The sequence below is a fragment of the Nannobrachium achirus genome, assembly GCF_963921795.1.
Source record: "Nannobrachium achirus genome assembly, chromosome: 7".
Taxonomy (NCBI): Eukaryota; Metazoa; Chordata; class Actinopteri; order Myctophiformes; family Myctophidae; genus Nannobrachium; species Nannobrachium achirus.
Window position 1 is genome coordinate 17,430,177 of NC_137816.1, and position 21,540 is coordinate 17,451,716.

At 40.7% G+C, this 21,540-nt stretch overlaps 2 protein-coding genes across 2 annotated transcripts; both read left to right on the forward strand.

Moving 5' to 3' along the window:
• Positions 1–370: 370 nt before the first annotated feature.
• Positions 371–13,015, forward strand: LOC308288607 (globoside alpha-1,3-N-acetylgalactosaminyltransferase 1-like; the record flags this gene model as incomplete). The annotated part of the gene is made up of 9 exons (XM_080730078.1): positions 371–395; positions 807–839; positions 2,270–2,404; positions 2,731–2,839; positions 3,298–3,411; positions 7,340–7,456; positions 8,299–8,432; positions 11,891–11,968; positions 12,865–13,015. Exons 1-9 carry the CDS (start codon positions 385–387, stop codon positions 13,013–13,015), a joined length of 882 nt encoding a protein of 293 aa, XP_080586204.1. The 5' UTR covers positions 371–384.
• A 3,205-nt stretch (positions 13,016–16,220) lies between these two features.
• Positions 16,221–21,006, forward strand: mpc1 (mitochondrial pyruvate carrier 1; the record flags this gene model as incomplete). The annotated part of the gene is made up of 4 exons (XM_080729297.1): positions 16,221–16,404; positions 18,493–18,496; positions 19,729–19,825; positions 20,870–21,006. The coding sequence occupies exons 1-4, from the start codon at positions 16,334–16,336 to the stop codon at positions 21,004–21,006; spliced, it is 309 nt and encodes a 102-aa protein (XP_080585423.1). The 5' UTR covers positions 16,221–16,333.
• Positions 21,007–21,540: the final 534 nt, after the last annotated feature.

A 21,540-nucleotide genomic window follows, 5' to 3' on the forward strand; every position in this document is an offset into this window, starting at 1 on the left:
AAAGCACAAATTCACATGAATCCAAAATACACTGATGATTGTGTTGTCAAACGATTAAAACTATGTGGAATCTATGAAAAGGTTGTGGGGGTCCCTGGCCTGAAAACGTTGGAAGACCCCTGAGTTATGGTCTTGGTTATGGAAGAAAATCCAAGAATTGACTTAACCAAGCTTTTTAGTTTTTTGACTATTTGAAGAGCACGTTTCAATCATGTCTTTTACTATTTCACATGAAGGCTTTGCAATGAGCTTGTTGGCAGCAGCAGTGCTGCAGCAGAGCCCAGAGTTGTGGATAGGCCGGAGTCGAAAGAAATGGAAATATCCAAAAGTGTGGTCGTCCAAAACTGCCCAAAGGAAGGCAGCTGGAAAATTGGAGAGCTACTAATGCCAGAGAAGTAAGAACACATTTTAGTTTTACCTATTGCAGATCCAGCAAGAGAGAGACAGAGCTGTGTGTGTGTGTGTGTGTGTGTGTGTGTGTGTGTGTGTGTGTGTGTGTGTGTGTGTGTGTGTGTGTGTGTGTGTGTGTGTGTGTGTGTGTGTGTGTGTGTGTGTGTGTGTGTGTGTGTGTGTGTGTGTGTGTGTGTGTGTGTGTGTGTGTGTGTGTGTGTGTGTGTGTGTGTGTGTGTGTGTGTGTGTGTGTGTGTGTGTGTGTGTGTGTGTGTGTGTGTGTGTGTGTGTGCGTCTGTGTGTGTGATATATTTACTGTAGTGAGTGAACTGGCCTAATGTTGTATTTTCTTTAATGTATTTTCTGATATACCGCAACAAACACTGAGCTTGGTTTCTTATTTTTGTTTCTCTTAGAATTAAATATAATCAGCCAAGTACACAGCAAGGGTAAGTTATTCTAATTATACTTCCCAGTCCAGAAATTATGATTTTTGTAGAGATACTGTACACTTGCGATGTGCTACCCTCCATGCATTGTCCTGTGGCCAAAATAATACACTTGTTCACTGGATTCTTAAAATAATTCCCTGTAACCAACTAGCCCCACTGAATGTTTGCCTACTTTTGCCAAATGTTCGCAGAATGTTTGCCCATTTCCACAGCATGTTTGCCATTTATGACATGCCCAGAAGAGGGATGCTAGGTTCATGTGGTTCATGTCCTTCTCACCTTTACTGGTGCAGCTGACTCATTTGTTTAAATTCAACAAAGAAGAGCAGGATTTGTAAAGCGGTTGGCAAATATATAATTAATTTAGTTGACATAATATATGCAAATTAAATAAATGTGCATTTTAGAGAACATTCTACACATTAGGGGACCTATAGAGCCTTGTAAAGACATCACATTAAATGTAAATAACTAAATAAAACAAATCATCAGATAGAACAATTAGAAATAGATGATGACAAATAAATAGTGGAGTTAGTCATTTAATGTAATACATTTGTTTTAAAATTGGAAGCAAAAAAGCTTAATTGCCAAATCAATGTAACAAATGGATACAGTTTTTCTTTGTAAGGAAATTCAAAAGGGATATTCTTTCAGTGCTATTGCAGCTCAGTAACAATTTTGTTGGCAAAGCACCAAACCACCCTGTCACCCCCTCAGTGAACATACATGGACAATATGCCAGAATGCCAGTTTCCCGAGGCACACTGCTGTCCAGGTGTGCCTTGGTATTTGGTGACAACCGCACACTCTTATTGCAATATATTAAACAATACGAAAAGTTCTGGATTATTTTTAAATTGGCTGTTTCCAAATACGGAGGCAAAATCTATAAAAATGTACTTTCCATACGTTTATGCACTTTCATGCTGAAATCAATTTGGTCAAATGTAGTCATTATACTGTATGTGAAAATGTATTTAATACATTTATAATTTATTTATTTTTCTTTTTACTGCTAGCTGTATTATGCTATTTATTTATAATTTGCTATTGTCTCATCATATATACTGTATATGTGTGGATGGACTGTATGAGCAAGGTGTGGAGGAACCCCGGTATGGGTGTGTGTGTGTTGGAGGGGAAGCACTCATCTGCCCTACATCCATGTGCAAATAACATGTAAAAAAAGAAAAGCTCTGACTTGGCCTCCGTGGCAGCGTGATGCTGCTGTTATCAGTCTTGTGTAATTTGCAACTGTGCGTCATCATGTCTACGTTGTAAGACTGTCTTCCGGAACTGGCCAAGCAACATTTCATAGGAATTTTGCATCCGGCTGTTGCACAATGTTTAATCAAACAAATTTTCCTACGCGTTTTGGCTTCCTGTTGTGTGGTAGAGGTTTAACGGCTCTCTCTTCTCCCCAGACGGACTGACATTAACTCTATCACCCCCTGGAATGCTCCTCTAGTTTGGGAGGGCACCTTTGACCCTGTGGTTATAGATTCCATCTACAAGCCGATGGACCCCAGAATTGCTGTAGTAGTGTTTGCTGTTGGGAAGTGGGTACCTCACACGTCTGTTTATCAATGTACTGTATGTGTATGTGTATGTGTATGTGTGTATCGCTGTTGTCAGGCAGAAACCACGTTTCTCTCTATTCTATATACGTTTTTCCTGTGATTTAATGCTCTAGTTTGTCATGCAAGAGTGTCACACAAAATAAGTGAAAATAGCAGATCTCACCATATTCACTATTTTAGAACATTAAAAAATAAACCCGACAGCCACGATGGATATATTAATTTATCTATCTAACATGTCTTTCTTTGTTTTCAGTTTTCGCATAATATACTGATCTGATCCCCTGTTTGCATAATGTGATCAGGTACACACGCTTTCTGAAGGCTTTCCTGGAATCTGGAGAAAAGTACTTCCTTGTTGACTTCCGAGTTACTTATTACATCTTCACGGACCATGAAGATGAGGTTCCTGAGGTGAGTGGTGCAGGTGCTTTACTATCATGAGTGTTACTACAATATGATTTGGTTTTGTAACAACATATATTATTCTTAGCAAGCATTTTGAAACAGACATGAAATTGAAACTGAATAAAAGAGACCTGAAACACAACAGTGTTATAAATGTTATAAAAGTAATGAGACAGTCAGAGAATATAGTTATGGCCTTTGTTTAAACCACTTTCACCCATGTCATTTTCAAAATGTAAAAAAAGAAATCAAGAAAAATAGCAGATGTACAAGCTCACAACATGCCCACTGCAACACATTGTGAGCTTGTAGATCGGCTATTTTCACAGTTTGTTGCACAATGAAGTATAGGCTATAGGACTTAAGTGGTTAAACGGAATGTTTGAAATAAAGGCTAAAGTCTAAAGACTTTTTTCGTGCTTGTATTATACATATACATATAATATTGTTTATTTACTATGCAGATTGCCCTGGGCAAAGGAAGAAAGATTACATGCCTTAAGATACCCAGTGCCACCCGCTGGCAGGACGTGGTTCTGGGCAGAATGAAATGGGCCACCACCACCATTGATAAACAGGTAGGAACATCAAATAATATTACTTTGTCGCTGTCGGGCAGAAACCTTGTATCTCCATATTTTAATGTTTTATAGTTTCTCGTAAATTGATGAACTACTTTGTCATACAAGAGTGTCACGCAAAAATAGCCGATCTACACGCCCACAATACGGTACACGCTTTGTGAGATATAGATCTGCTATTTTCACTATTTTAGTGCAAGTAGTTAAAGGTTAAAGGATAACTATTTTAGATTGTAATTAGAGAAAAGAAAAGATGAGTGTTCATTTACAGCTTTCTATCATTTTAGCGATTTTAATGATTTTGATTTCAGTGGGGGCATGTGTACAAGTGGTTAAATATGTCTTTTTAGACACAATAAGTCCATTCCCAAGATGCACCGCAATCTCTCATGGGTAAATGGGATTTATGGGGCCTAGTAGTGTTAAAGAAATCGACTGCTTATTATGTCTAAAAAAATCACACCCGTGTGAAGTGGAGCTGTGTGTGTGTGTGTGTGTGTGTGTGTGTGTGTGTGTGTGTGTGTGTGTGTGTGTGTGTGTGTGTGTGTGTGTGTGTGTGTGTGTGTGTGTGTGTGTGTGTGTGTGTGTGTGTGTGTGTGTGTGTGTGTGTGTGTGTGTGTGTGTGTGTGTGTGTGTGTGTGTGTGTGTGTGTGTGTGTGTGTGTGTGGATCATGTGTACCGATTTTTGTGACATTTGAAGAAAATATGTAGGAAAAGGAGCAAAAAGTGTGTTTTGGAGAAAATTCAAGATGGCGGAAAATCTATCATGGCGCAAATGGGCGTGGCCTATATGGGGAGATGCGTCATGACCCAAGGAATCCAGGGAAAAAATATTTTTAATTTTCCGACCTACCGTTCAAGAGTTACAGGCCAAAACGTAAAGTGGGGTGTTATGGCGCCACCATGAGGCCAAATGACACAATTATTTTTTATTTAATCCTTGAAATCATTATGAACCTCCTCTCCAAGTCTTGAAACTGTAGCCCCTGTGGTTTGCGAGAGACAAATAATTGAATGTGAGTTTTTGCGATTCCCATTCTAAGTCAATGGGGAAAATTAATTCACTAATATATTAAAATCAATTAAACTATAGAACCTTTCTCTTAGAAAAGTAATAGCCCACGATTCCCGAGTAAGCCGGTCGATTTGACATATGGCGCGAGTGTTTGGTGGCAAAACTGTGGGACTAGTGGCGTGCCGAAGTTTAGGAAGTTCAGGCTACATACACACACACAGACACACAGACACACCCACACAGCCACGTATAGGGAGCCTGTGTTTCACACAGCTCCAAAAACATATTTTGCCACTTGTACGCATGCCTCCACCCACTGAAATCAAAATCGCTAAAACGATAAAAAGCAGTAAATGAAAACATTTTAACACTCATCTTTTCATTTCTCTAACTATAATCTAAAATATGAACCCTTGTTGTAAAAAAGAAAGTTGTCCTTTAAGTGTATCTGTGAGTCGGGCGGCCCAGCGTCTAGTCGGCGACCTGGCCAACTCGGAACAATGTAAATAGGGAATGAATGCCCCGCCCTTTAATGCAAACCCCATTATACCTGTTTTCATAGGACCCGTTTTGACCATCTGTCTGCCTGTGTCCATTTATGCCCATATATGGAGTTATTGCGACCGTAGGTCGCTACTTACTGTAGAAACCACCACAAAGTGTAACTCCCTCCGTCTGTCTGTCACACCTCACACGTCACACTCTTGCCCTGCTCATATCACATCTGCAACCGTTGCCCCGATCCATGCCAAATTTTGCACACACGTTCCTTACCTGCCAAACTACAACCTCCAAGGACCCCCGGAGCTCCAGGGACCCCCAGGTCCCTGGGGGACCCCCAGATGTAAAAAATGACCAAATGTGCTAAACTGACCAAATGACCACCCCAACGGGGCTGCTCACGGGGAATTCCCGGGGACCACCCACTCCTGGTGCTCCAGAATGGATGCAAAAGTGGTGGCGCCCCCAGTGGAGGACCCCCTACACTGCAGCTCACATAAAATGCCGTAACTCCGGCTAGGAGCGACCGGGACAGCCGGGGCCGGTACCTATTCGTCCGCCTTGCCGGCGCGGAGACCCCACCCCTCATTTCTCACATGGCCCTCTTCTAGCGCCACCATGAGGCCGATTCTTGCAAAACACATTTTTGGACACTGCTCCTACAATTTTTGCCCTAAAATCACGCAAATCGGTACACAGTATGTCTACACTCATCCCATCAACATGAATCTCTCCCATATAGCGCCACCTCCAGGCCGATTTTTAAAAACACATTTTTGGACACTGCTCCTACAGATTTTGCCCTCAAATCACGAAAATCACTACACAGTATGTCTACACTCATGTCAGCAACATGGATCAGGAAGATTTTGGCAAAACACATTTTTGCCCTATTTGTGGAGATAAGTGACCTACGGTCGCTTATCTCCCGATTAGGGAGTCTTACTGGTCTGTATCTGTCTGTCTGTATGTCGCTGTCCATTTTATGTCCATATATGGAGATCACTGCAGTTATAGTTCTGGGTCCATTTTATGCCCATATATGGAGATATCTGTCTATCTGCGTCCATTTTATGCCCATATATGGAGTATCTGTCTGTGCCTCCAACTGTGTTGCAGACACAGTGCCGGTTCCCCCTTTAATGCAAACCTCATTATACCTGTTGTCATAGGACCCGTTTTGAACATCTGTTTGCCTGTGTCCATTTATGCCCATATATGGAGATATCTGTATCTGTCTGTCTGCGTCCATTTTATGCCCATATATGGAGATCTTTGACCATCTGTTTGCCTCTGTCCATTTATGTCCATATATGGAGATATCTGTATCTGTCTGTCTGCAATCCATTTTATGCCCATATATGGGGGCATTCATTTTATGCCCATATATGGAGAACGCGCGTGCCCGTGGGACGAACGGTTCTCGAACGGTTCTCGAGATACGCGGATTACATACATACATACACACTCACAGAGATTTTTTGTTGACTCATGTGGCGTACGTGATGTCAGAGCCTTTTATGAAGTGATGTCACAATGAGTCAGAGCTTTCGCCGATTTCCTCCGGAACAGCCTGATGTCAACAATCAACCAAATAAACCAACAATCAAATAAGGAGATTCCGAACGTTTCGCGCCGGTTCGGGAAAACCGCGCGTCGGGTCGGGTCGAGACCCGGCACTGCACTCCGTGCCGCGGCGGGGAACGCGCGTGCCGAATCTGAAGCCGGTGGGACGAACGGTTCTCGAGATACACGGATTACAGACACACAGACAGACAGACAGACAGACACGCAGAGACTTCTCGCATTTATAGATAGATATGAACCAATGAAAAATATTAACGAGAATATTATAGACAAAGAGTGACTAAATAATTCCAACTACATTTTATCTAATGTATCAGGTAGTTTTTTTTCCATTTTCAAAAGTAATGGTTTTGAACATAAATGGTTTCTGCCCGGCAGCAGCAACAACATCATCATCATGAAGTGTGCATTAAGTGAATGTATTCATCAGCTGACCGGTGTCCACTGGACTTACTGTAGTTTCACCTTTCAACATTGTTTAGTTGGATAAACAGTTGAAATTCCCATCTTAACTGTTTAATTAGTGTATTCGTTGTTTTTGTTTATTTATGTATTTATTCACTCACTAATACTTGTTTATTTGTCAGGACTGGCTTCAGAGATAATTTATAAAAATAGAAATATACCGTTGACATTTATTTACCGTATTTATTTATTTATAGAAGCTGCCTCTTTTTGAGCAAACATCTCAACCTCGGTTAGAATTGTAGTCAGGCTCTACTGTGTGTACAGTGTATCATTGATAATAATCTCTCATCTCAAGTCTTTTCCTTACACCTTTAGTTTCTTCTTACCTATGATCTCTGTTCTGTTCCCATGCAGATCCGTGGTGAGGCAGACTACCTCTTCATGATGGATATTGACAGTGTCTTCCACAACCGTTTTGGAGCAGAGTCTCTCAGTCGTCTGTCTGCAGTGCTTCACCGTGGCTACTACAAGGTTTTACTCACTCTATTCATGTTATTATTATGGACATATTGTGTCAGTTTAACCAGTGTGGTTGCCGTGACACGAGTCAACACTTACAAATGAACTACCGGTACGTCCTTGTCCCTTTTATGCCCATATATGGAGAGCCCTGTCCTCTACATCTGATTCCCAGATGGAGATGACTGGATCATCACCTAAATGTATGGAGCTAACCTCTACATCTGATTCCCAGATGATGCCCTGTTAGGGCAACCACACTGCGCAACCTCGCCATTTAGGGCGTTTTGCCCTTAGGCGTCTTACTACTAGTAGTAGTAGTAGTAGATGTGGTAGTATTTACTTTCCACAGATAGAAATGCATAAATACATATTTTATATCGAGACAACAAGATCCTACACTATGTTCCTGACTGTCCTGACGATGAATAACTCTTGAAGGCACAGTTGTTGCTAATCTTCTCATGGTGTGATTGGTGTTTCAATGGTCGATGGCTGCAATTATCAATTACCTTCTTAACTATCGATGACTGTTTCAATTAATCAAATAATGGAGAAGCACAATTTTTTATCATATTTGTTTTTTTTTTTCATAATAAAATGAATTGATTCGCCACTAAGCGTTACTTTGTACTTCATCACACAACTGTGTCATGCAAAAAAACTGTTACAATAGCAGATCTACAAGCCCACAGCTTGTAAGCTTTCTGCCCGTTTTGACATGCCCAATATAGGATCGTCATGGATCAATTATTTTATGTGGTGATTGTTACATTTCTTTTTTTACAATCGATCAAAATAGTGAGTTGGATTAACTCTTCCACCCATGTTTCCGCTACTCTCCTCTATGCTAGAACACACACAGGGACAAGTTCCCATATGAGCGGCGTCCAGAGTCTCAGGCCTGCATCCCAGCTGGTGAGGGAGATTACTACTACACTGCAGCAGTGTGGGGAGGATACCTGGAGGACATGTACAAACTGGTCAGGTACTGTCATTGTTCTGAGCTATTTCTGGTTATACCTCAACCTCAAAAGAGTGTCTGGAATCATTCCGTGCGAGCCCCCTGAGAATTGCAGTTACAGTCAAATAATGAATAATAACCCATCAAAAATAGGGGGAAAGCATCTGTGTCCTTATAGATTTAAGCGTTGGAGTCTTGATGGGATAAGAGTGAAGGCAAGAGTAAAATGTCAAATGTCAAAAACAAGACAAAGGAGTGATTAACCACTTAAAGGACAACTTGTTTTATTTTTTTTACAACAAGGGTCAATATATAAGATTGTAATTAGAGAAAAGAAAAGATGAGTGTTAAAATGTTTTCATTTACTGCTTTCAATTGTTTTAGCGATTTTAGTATTTTGATTTCAGTGGGTGGGGGCATGCGTACAAGTGGCTAAATATGTCTTTTTAGATACAATAAGGAGGCAATTTCTTTGTTACTCTTTACACCAGCCCCCATAAGTCACATCTGCCTGTGAAAGATTGCTGTGCATCTTGGGAATGGGCTTATTGTGTCTAAAAATACATATTTAGAGACTTGCATCCAAATCAAAATCGTTAAAATCACTAAAACGGTAGAAAGTAAATGAAAACATTTTAAAGGTCAAATGACATTCTGTTTTTACCAATCATAAAAGTCTTTGCCCTGGTCCTAAAAACATGTTTTAAAATGTTTAAACTTGAAAATCCACTCCATGGAGCTGTGGTCGCTCTCTTTTATGGGCCCTGTTGAAAAAAGGTCTGTCACCTGAAATACTCTATATTCACCACCAGGGGAGCCTCTCTCTCCCACTCATTCTAACAAATATTAGTATGGTGCAGTAACTAGGCTACATGTACTTGAGTACAATTTTGAGTATTTGTACTTTACTTGAGTATTTCCAATTTTCAATTCTTATACTTCTACTCCACTACATCTCAGAGGCAAATGCACTTTATCTCTCCACTACAATAATTTGGAGGATTTAGTTACTAGTAACTTTGTAGATTTTGATTATTAATACATAATCAATCACTTCAGCCCTTATAGGCCAGCGGTTCCCAAACTATGGTCCCGACCCAGTGGCCACACACACACACACACACACACGCACGCACACACACACATACGCACGCGCACGCACACATACACATACGCACGCGCACGCACTTACAGATCTGCGGCCGCCCCTCCAACACACTGAGAGATGCGTGCTGCAGATACAATGTGGATCGGCTGCGTGCTCGCATTTTCGTTGCTTTCGCACAAGACACAGGACACAGACACACACAGAACCATGGCAGCTAAAGAGGCTCAGCGGGGAATTGTGTTCAAAATACGAGCCGAGCCCGAGGCGCGGGTGTTTTTTCTTACCCCGGGGACGATACATTACCGGAGCCTTGTGGTTACATATGTACCTTCGCGGTTTTCAATTTAGACCGTCCGCGCCGCGGTAATGTTCCAATAGCTCCGCTCCGCTATGCAGAAAAACCTTCGCGGTCCTTTGCCTCAGTTTAGAGAACCACATTGTCCACATATTGCTTGTGTTTATCATAGCGTTTTACTCTCTGCTCGCTGGCCCGTGCCATTGGGTGTGTGTGCGCTGTGCACGGTCACAGCAAAGACATAGCCTAGTGTCGGTAAGAGAGGGACGTTCCACTGAGCTGAGCTGTACCCGGGGAGCAGTGCACTGTGCTCGGACACAGAGGAGGAGTGAGCTTCCACGGAGCTCTGTAACCCGGGGAGCAGTGCGCAAATACAATGCGATACAATAACGATTTTAATTATTTCACCAAAGCATAAACGGACTAGTTGATATGAAGGATATTGATGTAAATAAGATATTTGAATGGACACATGTATTTTATATGCCCATATTTACAATTAAAGACAATATAATGTAGAGATTACTTCCTCAAAACTTGGGCTGTGGAGAAATACAGACAGGGAGAGAGTAGAGCCCAGGAGGAGGAGGAGGAGGGGGGGGGTGAATAGACTGTCGACGCATGAGTCCAGCAGCCAATGAACTGCGCGAGACTCATTATGCAGAAATCGTCAAAAAACCACAGATAACAGGGGAACGACTGCAAGTTAAAAGTTGGTGTTTTTTTGGTGTAATTGAGGCCAGGAAACATAAAAAAAAGCATAAAAAACTCAAAATTTATTTTTGGATGTCACCACCACTTTAACAATCATCTTTTCTTTTCTCTAATGACTATCTAAAATATGAACCCTTGTTGTAAAAAAACAATCCTTTTAAGACCCATTTTTATATTTTTCTTATGACGGTGTCACGCAAAATAGCTGATCCATCCATTACGATTCTTTTCTTCTTTCTTTTATTGTCACCTACATGTATATGACAAATAGGGACTCCAGTTTGAAAGCTGTTGAAAGTCCAGACATCAGCAGATGGTCTTTATGGTCATTCTTTAAGACCACAAAGTGTCAATTTTTGCTTATACTGTTGTTTGCCCAGAAAATACCCACGAAAGAAGCACCTTTTTTATATGGTGTCTAATACGGTCTATGTACCGATTTGACCCTAAAACGGGAGGAATAGGAGAAAGCGCCCTTTTTATGCCTACATACTGTATAGCCTATGTCTCTTGCAGAACCACAGTTGCTCTCAAACCTGCATGCAGTCATTCAATACAAAGGCTAGTCTATGTCATTTAGATTTTCCTCCTGATAAGTCTGTTTTTAGCAAGAAACAATAGAGCCGTTTTGCTCTCTTGCTGATGAAGTCATCATCAGCATGTGGGATGTGGGATGTGGATGTGTCTGGTTTTAGATAACATTCTGAGATGTGCGGTGTGTCTGGTTATAGGGCACATGCGCATCACAAACAAAAGTGTGAAAAATTCCGTTGATAGGCTTTCTAACTTATAGGGCTTATCTATTAATTATTATTATGATCCATATTTTGAACTAATATATACAGTGTGTAGACATATGACTGAGTGCCAGGGTCTAGAGTGTTTAGCTTCTCTGGTTTCTAAAGACAGAGAGGAGGTGAGAGGAGGAGAGGAGAGCAGGCGAGGTGATAGCAGAGGAACTTCTATACTATGTTTAGCATGTGTAATTTAAGGTGAAAAGGAGCCCTGTTGAACAGGTTGGACAATGGGATGGGTCACAGACCGTCACACATGACATCTGTTACATGATGAAGCACACCCTCCTCGATGACATTAGGCACACACCTCACCACTGACGGATGCACAGAGGGCCGTTTGACAAAAACCTTCTGTTAGGTTTACTATTGGCTACTGCTACTATCCTTGTGGGAAATCTGGCAGACAGACAGTAAGACTGACAGACAGACAGACAGACGGACATGGGGCTGACGGACAGACACTGTCAGATACTGTAGAGTAGATGGTATTTTGTTTTATCTTGTAAGCTAAGTGGCAGTGCTTTTACCCTGAGAATGTTTTTCAGCGTTCTTTTCATTCTATTCTCAGGTACTGTTATGAGCAATCAGAGATAGATGCCAAGAAGAATATCGAGGCTGCCTGGCAGGAGGAGAGTCATCTCAACAAGTAGGATAACTATCTCATTCAGTTCTTTGTGTCTTGCTTTGTTGTCTGTCTACATTTTTAAGAGAGATGGCAGCACACCAATTACGCATGCTTTTATAATCTCAGAGAATTGTTTACAGTTAGTTCTCTGTGGCACCACTGCTGCATGTGGGTAATTTTAGAACCTATCCTTGGCCCCTTGAACTCCCTTGCTTGGTGGAGTTCATTTAACCACTAAAGCCCTCTAGACACAGATCTGACTTGAGTTTCAAATGTACAGATGTTTCCTGTTGAGATTGACACATCAGGTTTTTTTTCATCTCACTCACGTCACTTTGTCTGCTGACCTCACTCAGCAACGAAATAAACAGAAAATAAATTCACAGGAGGCAAGCAGTGATCACCCCATGATGTGCACTGCAATGTAGTTTCAAATGCACTACATTGCAGGCGCTTTTTGAGAGTGAAAAAATAAGAAGAACGTGTGACATGTGTGACTGGGCAGCTTGCCCCAGGAAATGTGCCAACCTCAACAGGAAACAACTGTACCTGGACCATTTCTTTCCATCTACATCAAATATCTTTGTCAAAAATAGACGATCTACAAGCTCACAATGCGTCTGAACCCGACACATGAGCTTGTAGATAGGCTTCTACACGAACGTCCCCACCAGAATTGGAATGCTGGGATTCAAATGGGTAAATAAATGATGACTAATCCACTGGCTTTTACAGGATCATTTTGTTTGATTTGGAAATTAAAGGAATATAACATTGATCACAGCATTGTTTCTAACTATATTATACTCATATTTCCTTTGCTGCTTTTTATGTGAACGTTGGCTTGTTTGTTATCTCTGTGTTTGTCCCTCTATCTTCCTGGCCATTCATCCATCCCTCCATCCATCTCTGTGCAGGTACCTATTGTACAATAAGCCAACCAAAGTACTGTCCCCAGAGTATCTGTGGTCAGACTATGACCAGAAACCAGACGACATCAGAGTCATCAGGATCTCTCAGCTGGTGAAGAACTATGAAGAGGTCCGACCAAATGGTGGACATGATTGAAGAAAATATCAAATGACATTGTTAGCCATGACCCTCCTGACCCAATTGGTCAAGAACAACTCTTTTCATTACGAAGTGACCTTTGAATGTTTTCATATTTTTTGTTTGTTAGTTTTTTTTAATAAAGGCAGGTTGTGAACAACTGCACTGAACATTTAAGAAAGTCGAGTTTGTAGCTCTTGCCCTTCATAAAATATTTTAGAAACAAGTTTGTCAGGTAGTCTACAAAGAATTAACACAATATTCCATTATTTCAAGCTTGGGTTGTTTTCAAACTTCCGAGTGGCATACAAATCTGGACAATCCTCCTAGCACTGATGGGCAGTAGCTAGCTACAAGTAGCTAAGCTACATAGCTTAACTACATTTCTAAGTAGCGTAACGGAAATGTGTTACATTTCTCTGGGGATAGCTTCTAGTGTAGTTTAGCTATATTTAATCAGAGTAACTAGTAATGTAGCTTACTACATTTTCCAAATAGCTTGCCCATCACTGTTGAAAAAAAAAAAAAAGTAGTGTCTAGCTACTTTTGCCATGTAGCTTAAAAATATCTGTTTTCGTCTGCGGGGGCCTTGTAACTACATTTCTTTGGGGATTGCTTCGCTGTAGCTTTAGCTGGATTTAATCAAGTGTAACTTGTAGCTTAGGTAACTACATTTTCCAAGTAGCTTGCCCATCACTTGCCTCCTACAACAGATATCTATACTCAGACTACACAAAATAGTGTATTGTAGGATATTTTGAAAATAGCAAACCAAGGGGTTATAGGGAATGTTTGTGTATACATTCCAATGCTGTAATAACATGGCATATTTATTTGAAAACATGAGCTCAGTGGGTTTTTCTGCGGTTCAATCAGCAAGTGAGCATACAGATACGGTATACCACCTTGTGGTGTTGACCTACTGTACTCATTGTGTTGTGATTGTGTATCTACTGTAGCTCATGATGTTCTGTCAACTATAACAGAAATTACCTGAAATAATCTTAGGAGAGATTTAAGGAGATGTATTTCAAGCTTCTGTATTCTATTATTTTGAAACAAGGAACACAGAGGGAACAGGCTAGCTTGGGTGATTTTTTAATTGAAGGATATGTGTTTTTTTATGTCAACCAAAAGGTAGGATATAGGCCTATAAGGGAATTCTACCATTTGTCTTTTTGCTGCAGCAGTGTCATATATACAGTACCACACTTGTGTTTTCTCTCTTTTTTATGTACATTATAAGCTGTAAACCATGGCACTATGTAATATGTTTATTTGGATTCTTGTTTGTTTTGGGAAGGGATTTTAAGGTGCTGAGAAATTGAAAAGTTTTTCTAGAAGTCTTTGTAGCCGATATGGCTTTGCAGCATATGGTCTGGGCATTAGGTTACACAGCCAATGCACATAATAGGCCACATGTTGCCTCCAGCTAAAAAAGAAGAATCGGGAAATCCCGGTCTGCACACTAGATTGACACAACATCCCCTGCTAGTTCTGTCAAATATTTGTGTAAATAAAAGTTTCTAAAAGTACAAATTGTGATGCACTAAGCTGAATGAAGCTAATGACAACCTCTTAAGACCTCAAGCTGTTACTGGTTAGTAACCTGGCAGAAGCATGTGTGAGAGACCTGTTCACACTTCACAGAGACAGGCGGCCATGGTTCAGTGCAGAGCTATTTAGTTTTTGAGCGGTGGTCACAACGCTCCTATACGTGGCCGTGTGTGTGGGTCTGTCTGTCTCTCTGTCTCCGTGTCCGTAGCCTGCAGTAACCTTTTCTGACCACATGTTAAGGGAGGGGCGCTGTTGCACACACACACACACACACACACACACACACACACACCACCGCTCAGTTCACATGAGTGTGATTTTTTAGTTCAAGAGTCAACAGAGAGTCAGTACTCCTGATTGACCCAATTCACCCATTTGTTAGCCTTTTGCTTGGTCCCTGACTGACCAACCAGCAGGCTCTATCTGCCTTGTCCCGCCCTGGTTCCGCCTTTTTTATGTTGAATTTGCAAAAACATAATTCTTGGAGAAATTAATAATAATTCCTGGAGCCAGATATTTGATGGAATGCCGTGACGATGCCTGAACCGATGCTTTGATACTAATAAAAGACACAAAACAACGGTATAAAGACAAGATTTGCAATCATACTTTACATTTATGATAACTGAATTTTACCACTAGGCCTAGGAATATACTGTATAGCCTACAGGAAGCTTTGATACAATGTTGTACTACTGTCTGGAGAGGGACACTTCAAGTAAAACTTGACTGAAGATGGCTATACTTAGTTTGCAAATCTTTATTACTGTTAGTTATTATAAACTTTAGCCAGCATAAACACGTTGCACATAGTGACGTGCTGTGAGCTTATTGATTGACTACTTTACTAATCAATATTATGTAGCCTATTCACATTTTCTCAGACCACAGAATAACATGTTATAACCCACCCAGACACATTTTAATGATAATAATACAATACATTTAGTACATAAAATGTGGTAACTAAGTCATGAAAATTTGGCTGTAGTATTTCTGCTTAGGATTGTGTGTGGAGGGGGGAGGAAGGGGCAGTGAAATAATTATTCTAGTGTGTGTGTGTGTGCGTGTGTGTGTGTGTGTGTGTGTGTGTGTGTGTGTGTGTGTGTGCGTGCACGCGCGCGTGCGTGCGTGCGTGCGTGTGTGTGTGTGTGTGTGTGTGTCCTTGTTGCCCCCTGCTGGTTGAACACAGCTCCTGTTCAGTGGGAAGAGCATCTGGGGTGAACCTCTCCCTGTATGGTGAAAGTGAAACTGCTCTCAGTCAGGTAAAAGAAGTGAATGGCAAGACATTTTTAAAGCATATTATAAAAAATGCCCAGGGCCCGGGGCCAGGGCTGTGATTAGTCGTGGGTTGTGGCTGTCAGGGCGACAGGCGTGAGACATCCGGACAACATGACTTTCCCACCGGAGCTAGCCTTGATCATGTAGGCATACATACTTGCTTCTTTTTCTGTATGTGTAGATATCTTTAATATTTTTTAATTAATAATATTTTTTTTTTGTATTTTGACATGTTTCTTCTATGAATGAATCGGTAGACATACTCCGGCACGGTAGGTGGCAGTGTGCACCTTTGCAATACACAAGAAGAAAACCAAAAGAAGAAAGCATATTACGACAATGTCGTAAAGTGCAAATTTGATGTTATGATTGTGAGCAGCAGCAGCGGGTAGTGTCTAGTGTTGAGGTCAGGTGTCCTCTGTGAAGAGACAATCTGCTGTCCCTCAAAGTAAACTGACAACACCGTTCTTCTCATTTAGGAAGACAACAACTTAAAACATGGCCGGGGCTCTTGCACGGAAAGCTATCGACGGCCTGAAGAGCAAGGACTTCAGGGATTATTTGATGAGGTAAGACATTACACGAGTCCACATATGAAGAACTCATGCTAACGTGGCTATAAGTAGCTTTAGCTAACAGTGGTGGTTGGCTTAAAATTCTACTCTAATGTCTATTAAAGAAAACAATATAGTCTTTATTAATATAAACCATAATTTATGGACTTGCTTTTTCCATATTATTAGCCTGTGATCTGTAACTCTGTTTTAAAAAGTAATGTACAAATAAAGATTACTATTGTTATTATAACTGAATGGATCGTAATAGCCTTATGGATCAAGACAAGATGTTTTTATCGATTCTAACATTTGTATAGATTAGGCCTATATACGAAATTAAAAAGTCAGACTCCATAAAATACATCTACAGTATGATGGTCTTGATCCGAGGCTATTAGACTAGAGCATCATAACGGCATTGATGTTACAGCACCTTTGATACAGTTCTAAATAAATATGATAGTAATACGGTATAATATAACTATCATAAAATGAATAAATAATATATTAGACTGCCATTGGCAGTTTTATATGTGAAGGCTGTTTCTGTTAACGTTTTGCGGTGGTCTTCATGTACTTTAACCTTGCACTATCAGATTGTGTAGGTATCTCACCTTGAAAAGGGTTAATCATTATAAGAGTAATTAAAGTATCCATTCAGTAATATCGTGATACCAAATCAAGGGTCACCAACAAAATCTTCCTGAATTAAGGCAATATAGGCAAGGCATTTAAAAGCATAAAAATACAGAAAAAGGGTTATTACATTACATACAGTGTATTTCTTTATCATTCATTATTGCTCATTATTTCATTTTGAGGAACACTTTGTTAATGCTTTTAGACGTAGCAAGCTTAGGTCAGGGGTTCCCAAACTGGGGGTTGAACTTGGATCCCCAGGGGGGTCCCCGGATGATTATCTTAATATGCAACATCGTTTCCTCCATCAACAGTAAACAAACCAATATACGTATATTCTTCTACTGCTTTTTTGGACATAAAAATGTCCCCCTTAACTTAAGCTCGTTAAAGCCATTGTTTCCTGACACCGGGGCTGAGTATAAGTGTATACAGGGGTAGCCAGGGTAACAGATGGTTTTGCCCGCCTGGCCGTAGAGCTTTCATGCATCTAGGTTAAATGCAGGCAGAGCAGGGATATATACAATGGTTTTTAAGGTGGTTGGGTTCCATTTGATATCCTTCTCCTATCACAGCAGCTCACAAATCTTGCTGCTGTGTTTGCACATTGTTTTACTTCACCCAGTAGGGATTTTTTCATCATTGGTCATGTTTTCAAACTCTCCACACACCTACACACACACACGGAGGGGGAAAGGACTGGACCGTCTGGGTGAAAGGGCCGCGGAAAGGTGAAAATCTGGGAGAAAGTCAAGCAGCACTGGGTGAACAGAACAGACTTGTTGAAACATCCGACTTTCGGGGCGAACGGCCAATTGGGCGAAACGATTGGTATTCTTGCACATCCCAGTTCCAGCTCTACAAGTCTATCCACTGTGGTTGTAAACTGTAACACGTAACAGTGGAGGGGAGGCATTTGGTTTGCCTGCCCTTGAGGAACAACTCATTTTAGAACAGACTAGAAAATGAAGGTTTTCAGTAATTTACAGGAGTTATTCTGCTAACCAAAGTTGGAAACATATTCTAATTAGCATAACTTAAGTTTGGCTATGTCAGAGAATTCATTGTTAACACCTGTCCATGCCCAAATAACCTCTCATTCTAATCATGTATTTTCACAATGCCACTTGTTTACTCTTTAGTTAGTTAGTTTCCTCCATATTAACTATCAGTATTGGTACCATGTTTTTTCCAACTCTCAGACAAAATTATTAACTGTGTGTGCTTATCCATGAACGGATAATTAGCAGGTGACCTTATACACATTATCTTTTAATTCATTGAATCAATCTAGCTGTTTTTGTGCCTTGCCTTTTTATAGTGCAGATTCTGCAGAACCGCATTGGAAGAGATTTCAGTTTAGCTCTTGTCTAATCACTGGAATTTTATGACTTATCTAATTTCTCTCTATATCTCTCACTTTCTCTCATATATTGTCCTGGAAAAACACCACTATCACAGCACGGTAAGTGCTCAGCTTTTCAGTTATTTTTTTGTTTGTTGCCTGCCCATATTTCTCTGCTTGCTTATGCTATTCTCTCTGTGCTGCAGTGTGACCTCTGGATTGATTATTGTCTCCGCCAGGCCGAAAGGCATTGGCTGAGACTGTTTTGCACCCTGTCCTTCCGTCTGTCCGTCCGTGTGTCCTTACGTCTATGATCAGCTAATCTCCGGCACCGTTGGCTTGATGGCAGCGAAACTGTGCACACACACACCCTTGATGCCAGAGCCGAACCTCTGCCCCTAATTTTTCAAATGGGCCTGTTATAGCACCACCAGGAGGCAGATTTTTGCAAAACACATTTTTTGCCAGTACTTGTACAGATTTTGTCCTAACATCACACAAATCGGTACACAGTATCTCTATAGTCATTAAACGACACAGGTCTTTCAGATTTTCATATGGCTTTTAATTTGCTTCCAAAGTTTGCAGGAGTGCTCTGTTTTGAACAAAATGCCTGAAATCACGTATACAGCATGTGATTGAAATGATGCATGCACATTCCCACTAGGCCGAGGAAGAAATGCCACTTGAATTTGATCAAATCATTCTCATGGTGGTGCTATAACAGGCCGATTCTAACTACATTGATCTGTGTAAAACCTTGTATGCACACTCTAGAGGCTAAGGAAAAACCTTTGCTCTACATTTTTCACAGTTGCCTTTTATATCGCCACCAGGAGGCTGACTTTTTTGTTATATTACTCCTTCAGATTTAATCAAAATGTCACGCGAATCGTACACATGAGCTCTATAGTCATGTGATCAAGACGGATTTGTCAGATATTTCATATTCTATGGCTAGGATTGACATCTGAAGTTTACAGGAGTGGCCCGTTTTGAACCAAATAATGCAAATCAAGAATGCAGCGTCTGATTGTGGTGAAACTTTGAGGAACAAATACCACCCTTTTAACTTTGCCCTATTATAGCGCCACCGGGAGGCAGATTTTTGAAAAACACTTTTCATATTACTCCTACAATTCTTTTTTCTCCAAACATCACGCAAATTGGTACACATTATCTCTATAGTCAAGTGATCTAGAAGGATCCGTCTGATTTTTTTATATTCCATCCTGATTGGCGAATTCTTTTCCCCTTTGAATGCATTTACTTCACAAAATGAATTACCATGGTACTTGTACTATATGCAGGCAATATAAATAATTTGTGTTTGTGTTTGTGCACGCATACAGCATTTCTGGGGTCCAGTAGCTAACTGGGGTCTTCCAATAGCAGCCATCAGTGATATGAAGAAGAGCCCTGAAATTATCAGCGGCAGGATGACCTTTGGTGAGCCACATATATGAACACAGAATAGAGAAGACAGATGCATACATTCACTCACATGACATGCAACATGGTACACAATACACATACAGTGCACCTCTTTTCAACTTTCTAGTATTATATTGTAGAAATGTATACTTTAACTCAAGGCTATTTGCCACCCTGAGTTCCGTTAATGTTGTTGATGTATGGCATTTGTAAGTCGCTCTAGATTGGAGTATCCAAACGATTTAATGGCATGGTATGGCATGGCATGGGTACAGTGTACACAAAGATATGAGATATGGTAAGAAACACAAGTCAGTTTTTGCTTGAGAGTCAGCAGGAAACTCCGGGCAGAGAGAGAAACGAGAAAGGACATTGAACCCGGGGAGTTGCGATTATGTGGTAGACTCAACACAATATCCATAGTGACCTACCAGTATGCTTGTCTGTTATTGTTGGAGAGCACACTCTCTTGCTATTTCGTAGGAGCCTGATGAAGTTGACTTGTACTGTATACACACAATTGCAGGCAGCCGATGAAAGATTCTACCACCAGATTCTGTTTTTGGAATCTAGGACACGATAGACCAAATAGTCCAGAGGGAAATTCAGTCATCACAGCAGTAGGGCTGTCACGATATGACATTTTACATGACGATTAATTGTCACTCAAATAATTGGCGATTAACGATTTAATTGTGTTTTTGTCGTTGATAATTACATTTCTGTTTGGCTTTTAGGCTTTGAAGTTGCATATGGTAGATATGACACATAACCTAAATACACAAATACATTACTGACATATTTGACAACTTACTACTTAAAAAATAACATTGATAGTGGAAATAGCCGATCTACAAGCTCACAACGCGTCGCGATGCGACGCGTTGAGCTTGTAGATCTGCTATTTCCACTATTTTTGACTGGAAACGATTATGACGATTATGAAAAATAATCACGATTATGTCAAATAATCACGATTAGACGATTATGTAATAATTGTGACAGCCCTAGTAATAACCAAGGGACAGTTCCTCATGATTCTGTTCTTCTACATCACAGCTCTGACCTGTTATTCGCTGCTCTTCATGCGGTTCGCCTACAAGGTGCAGCCCCGCAACTGGCTGCTATTTGCTTGCCATTTCACGAATGAGGGAGCACAGCTCGTCCAGGGGAGTCGGCTCATCAAATATAAGTAAGTCCTAATGGCGGAAAGTGCAAATTGCTGTTTGTATTTACTGTAAGCAAAGTTGCTCAACTGCATTCCTAAAAAGGAGCATGCCCCCCCCCCCCCCCTTGTGCAGTATATCACAATTTCTAAGTCAAAGAGAATCAGATATCCCATCAACCATAGTGTGTGTGATACGTTTTTCACCCTTATTAGTGTGGTTGACTGACAGGGCAACACATTATAGTTCTAGGGAAACTTTATAGACTTCTAGGGTAACCTCACTAACCTGTAACTGTTTATAGACTTTTTTTCCGCTGCCATTGGAAATGTCAGGGTAACTCCTCAAAAATGACGTAACTTTCATCATCGTGAGATTGGAAATTGATGTAAACAATGGGAATGGGAATCAATGGGAGTGGGAATCAATAATCAATAGGGAATCAATTGGTCGAGCTTCACATGACAGTTAGCTTACTGCAGAATATAGTCATGTCAGTAACCACACTTGCAATTTCCAATTGCATCTTCTCTAGTTTGTGAAGCGGTGAAAGCCGCTTCCAAG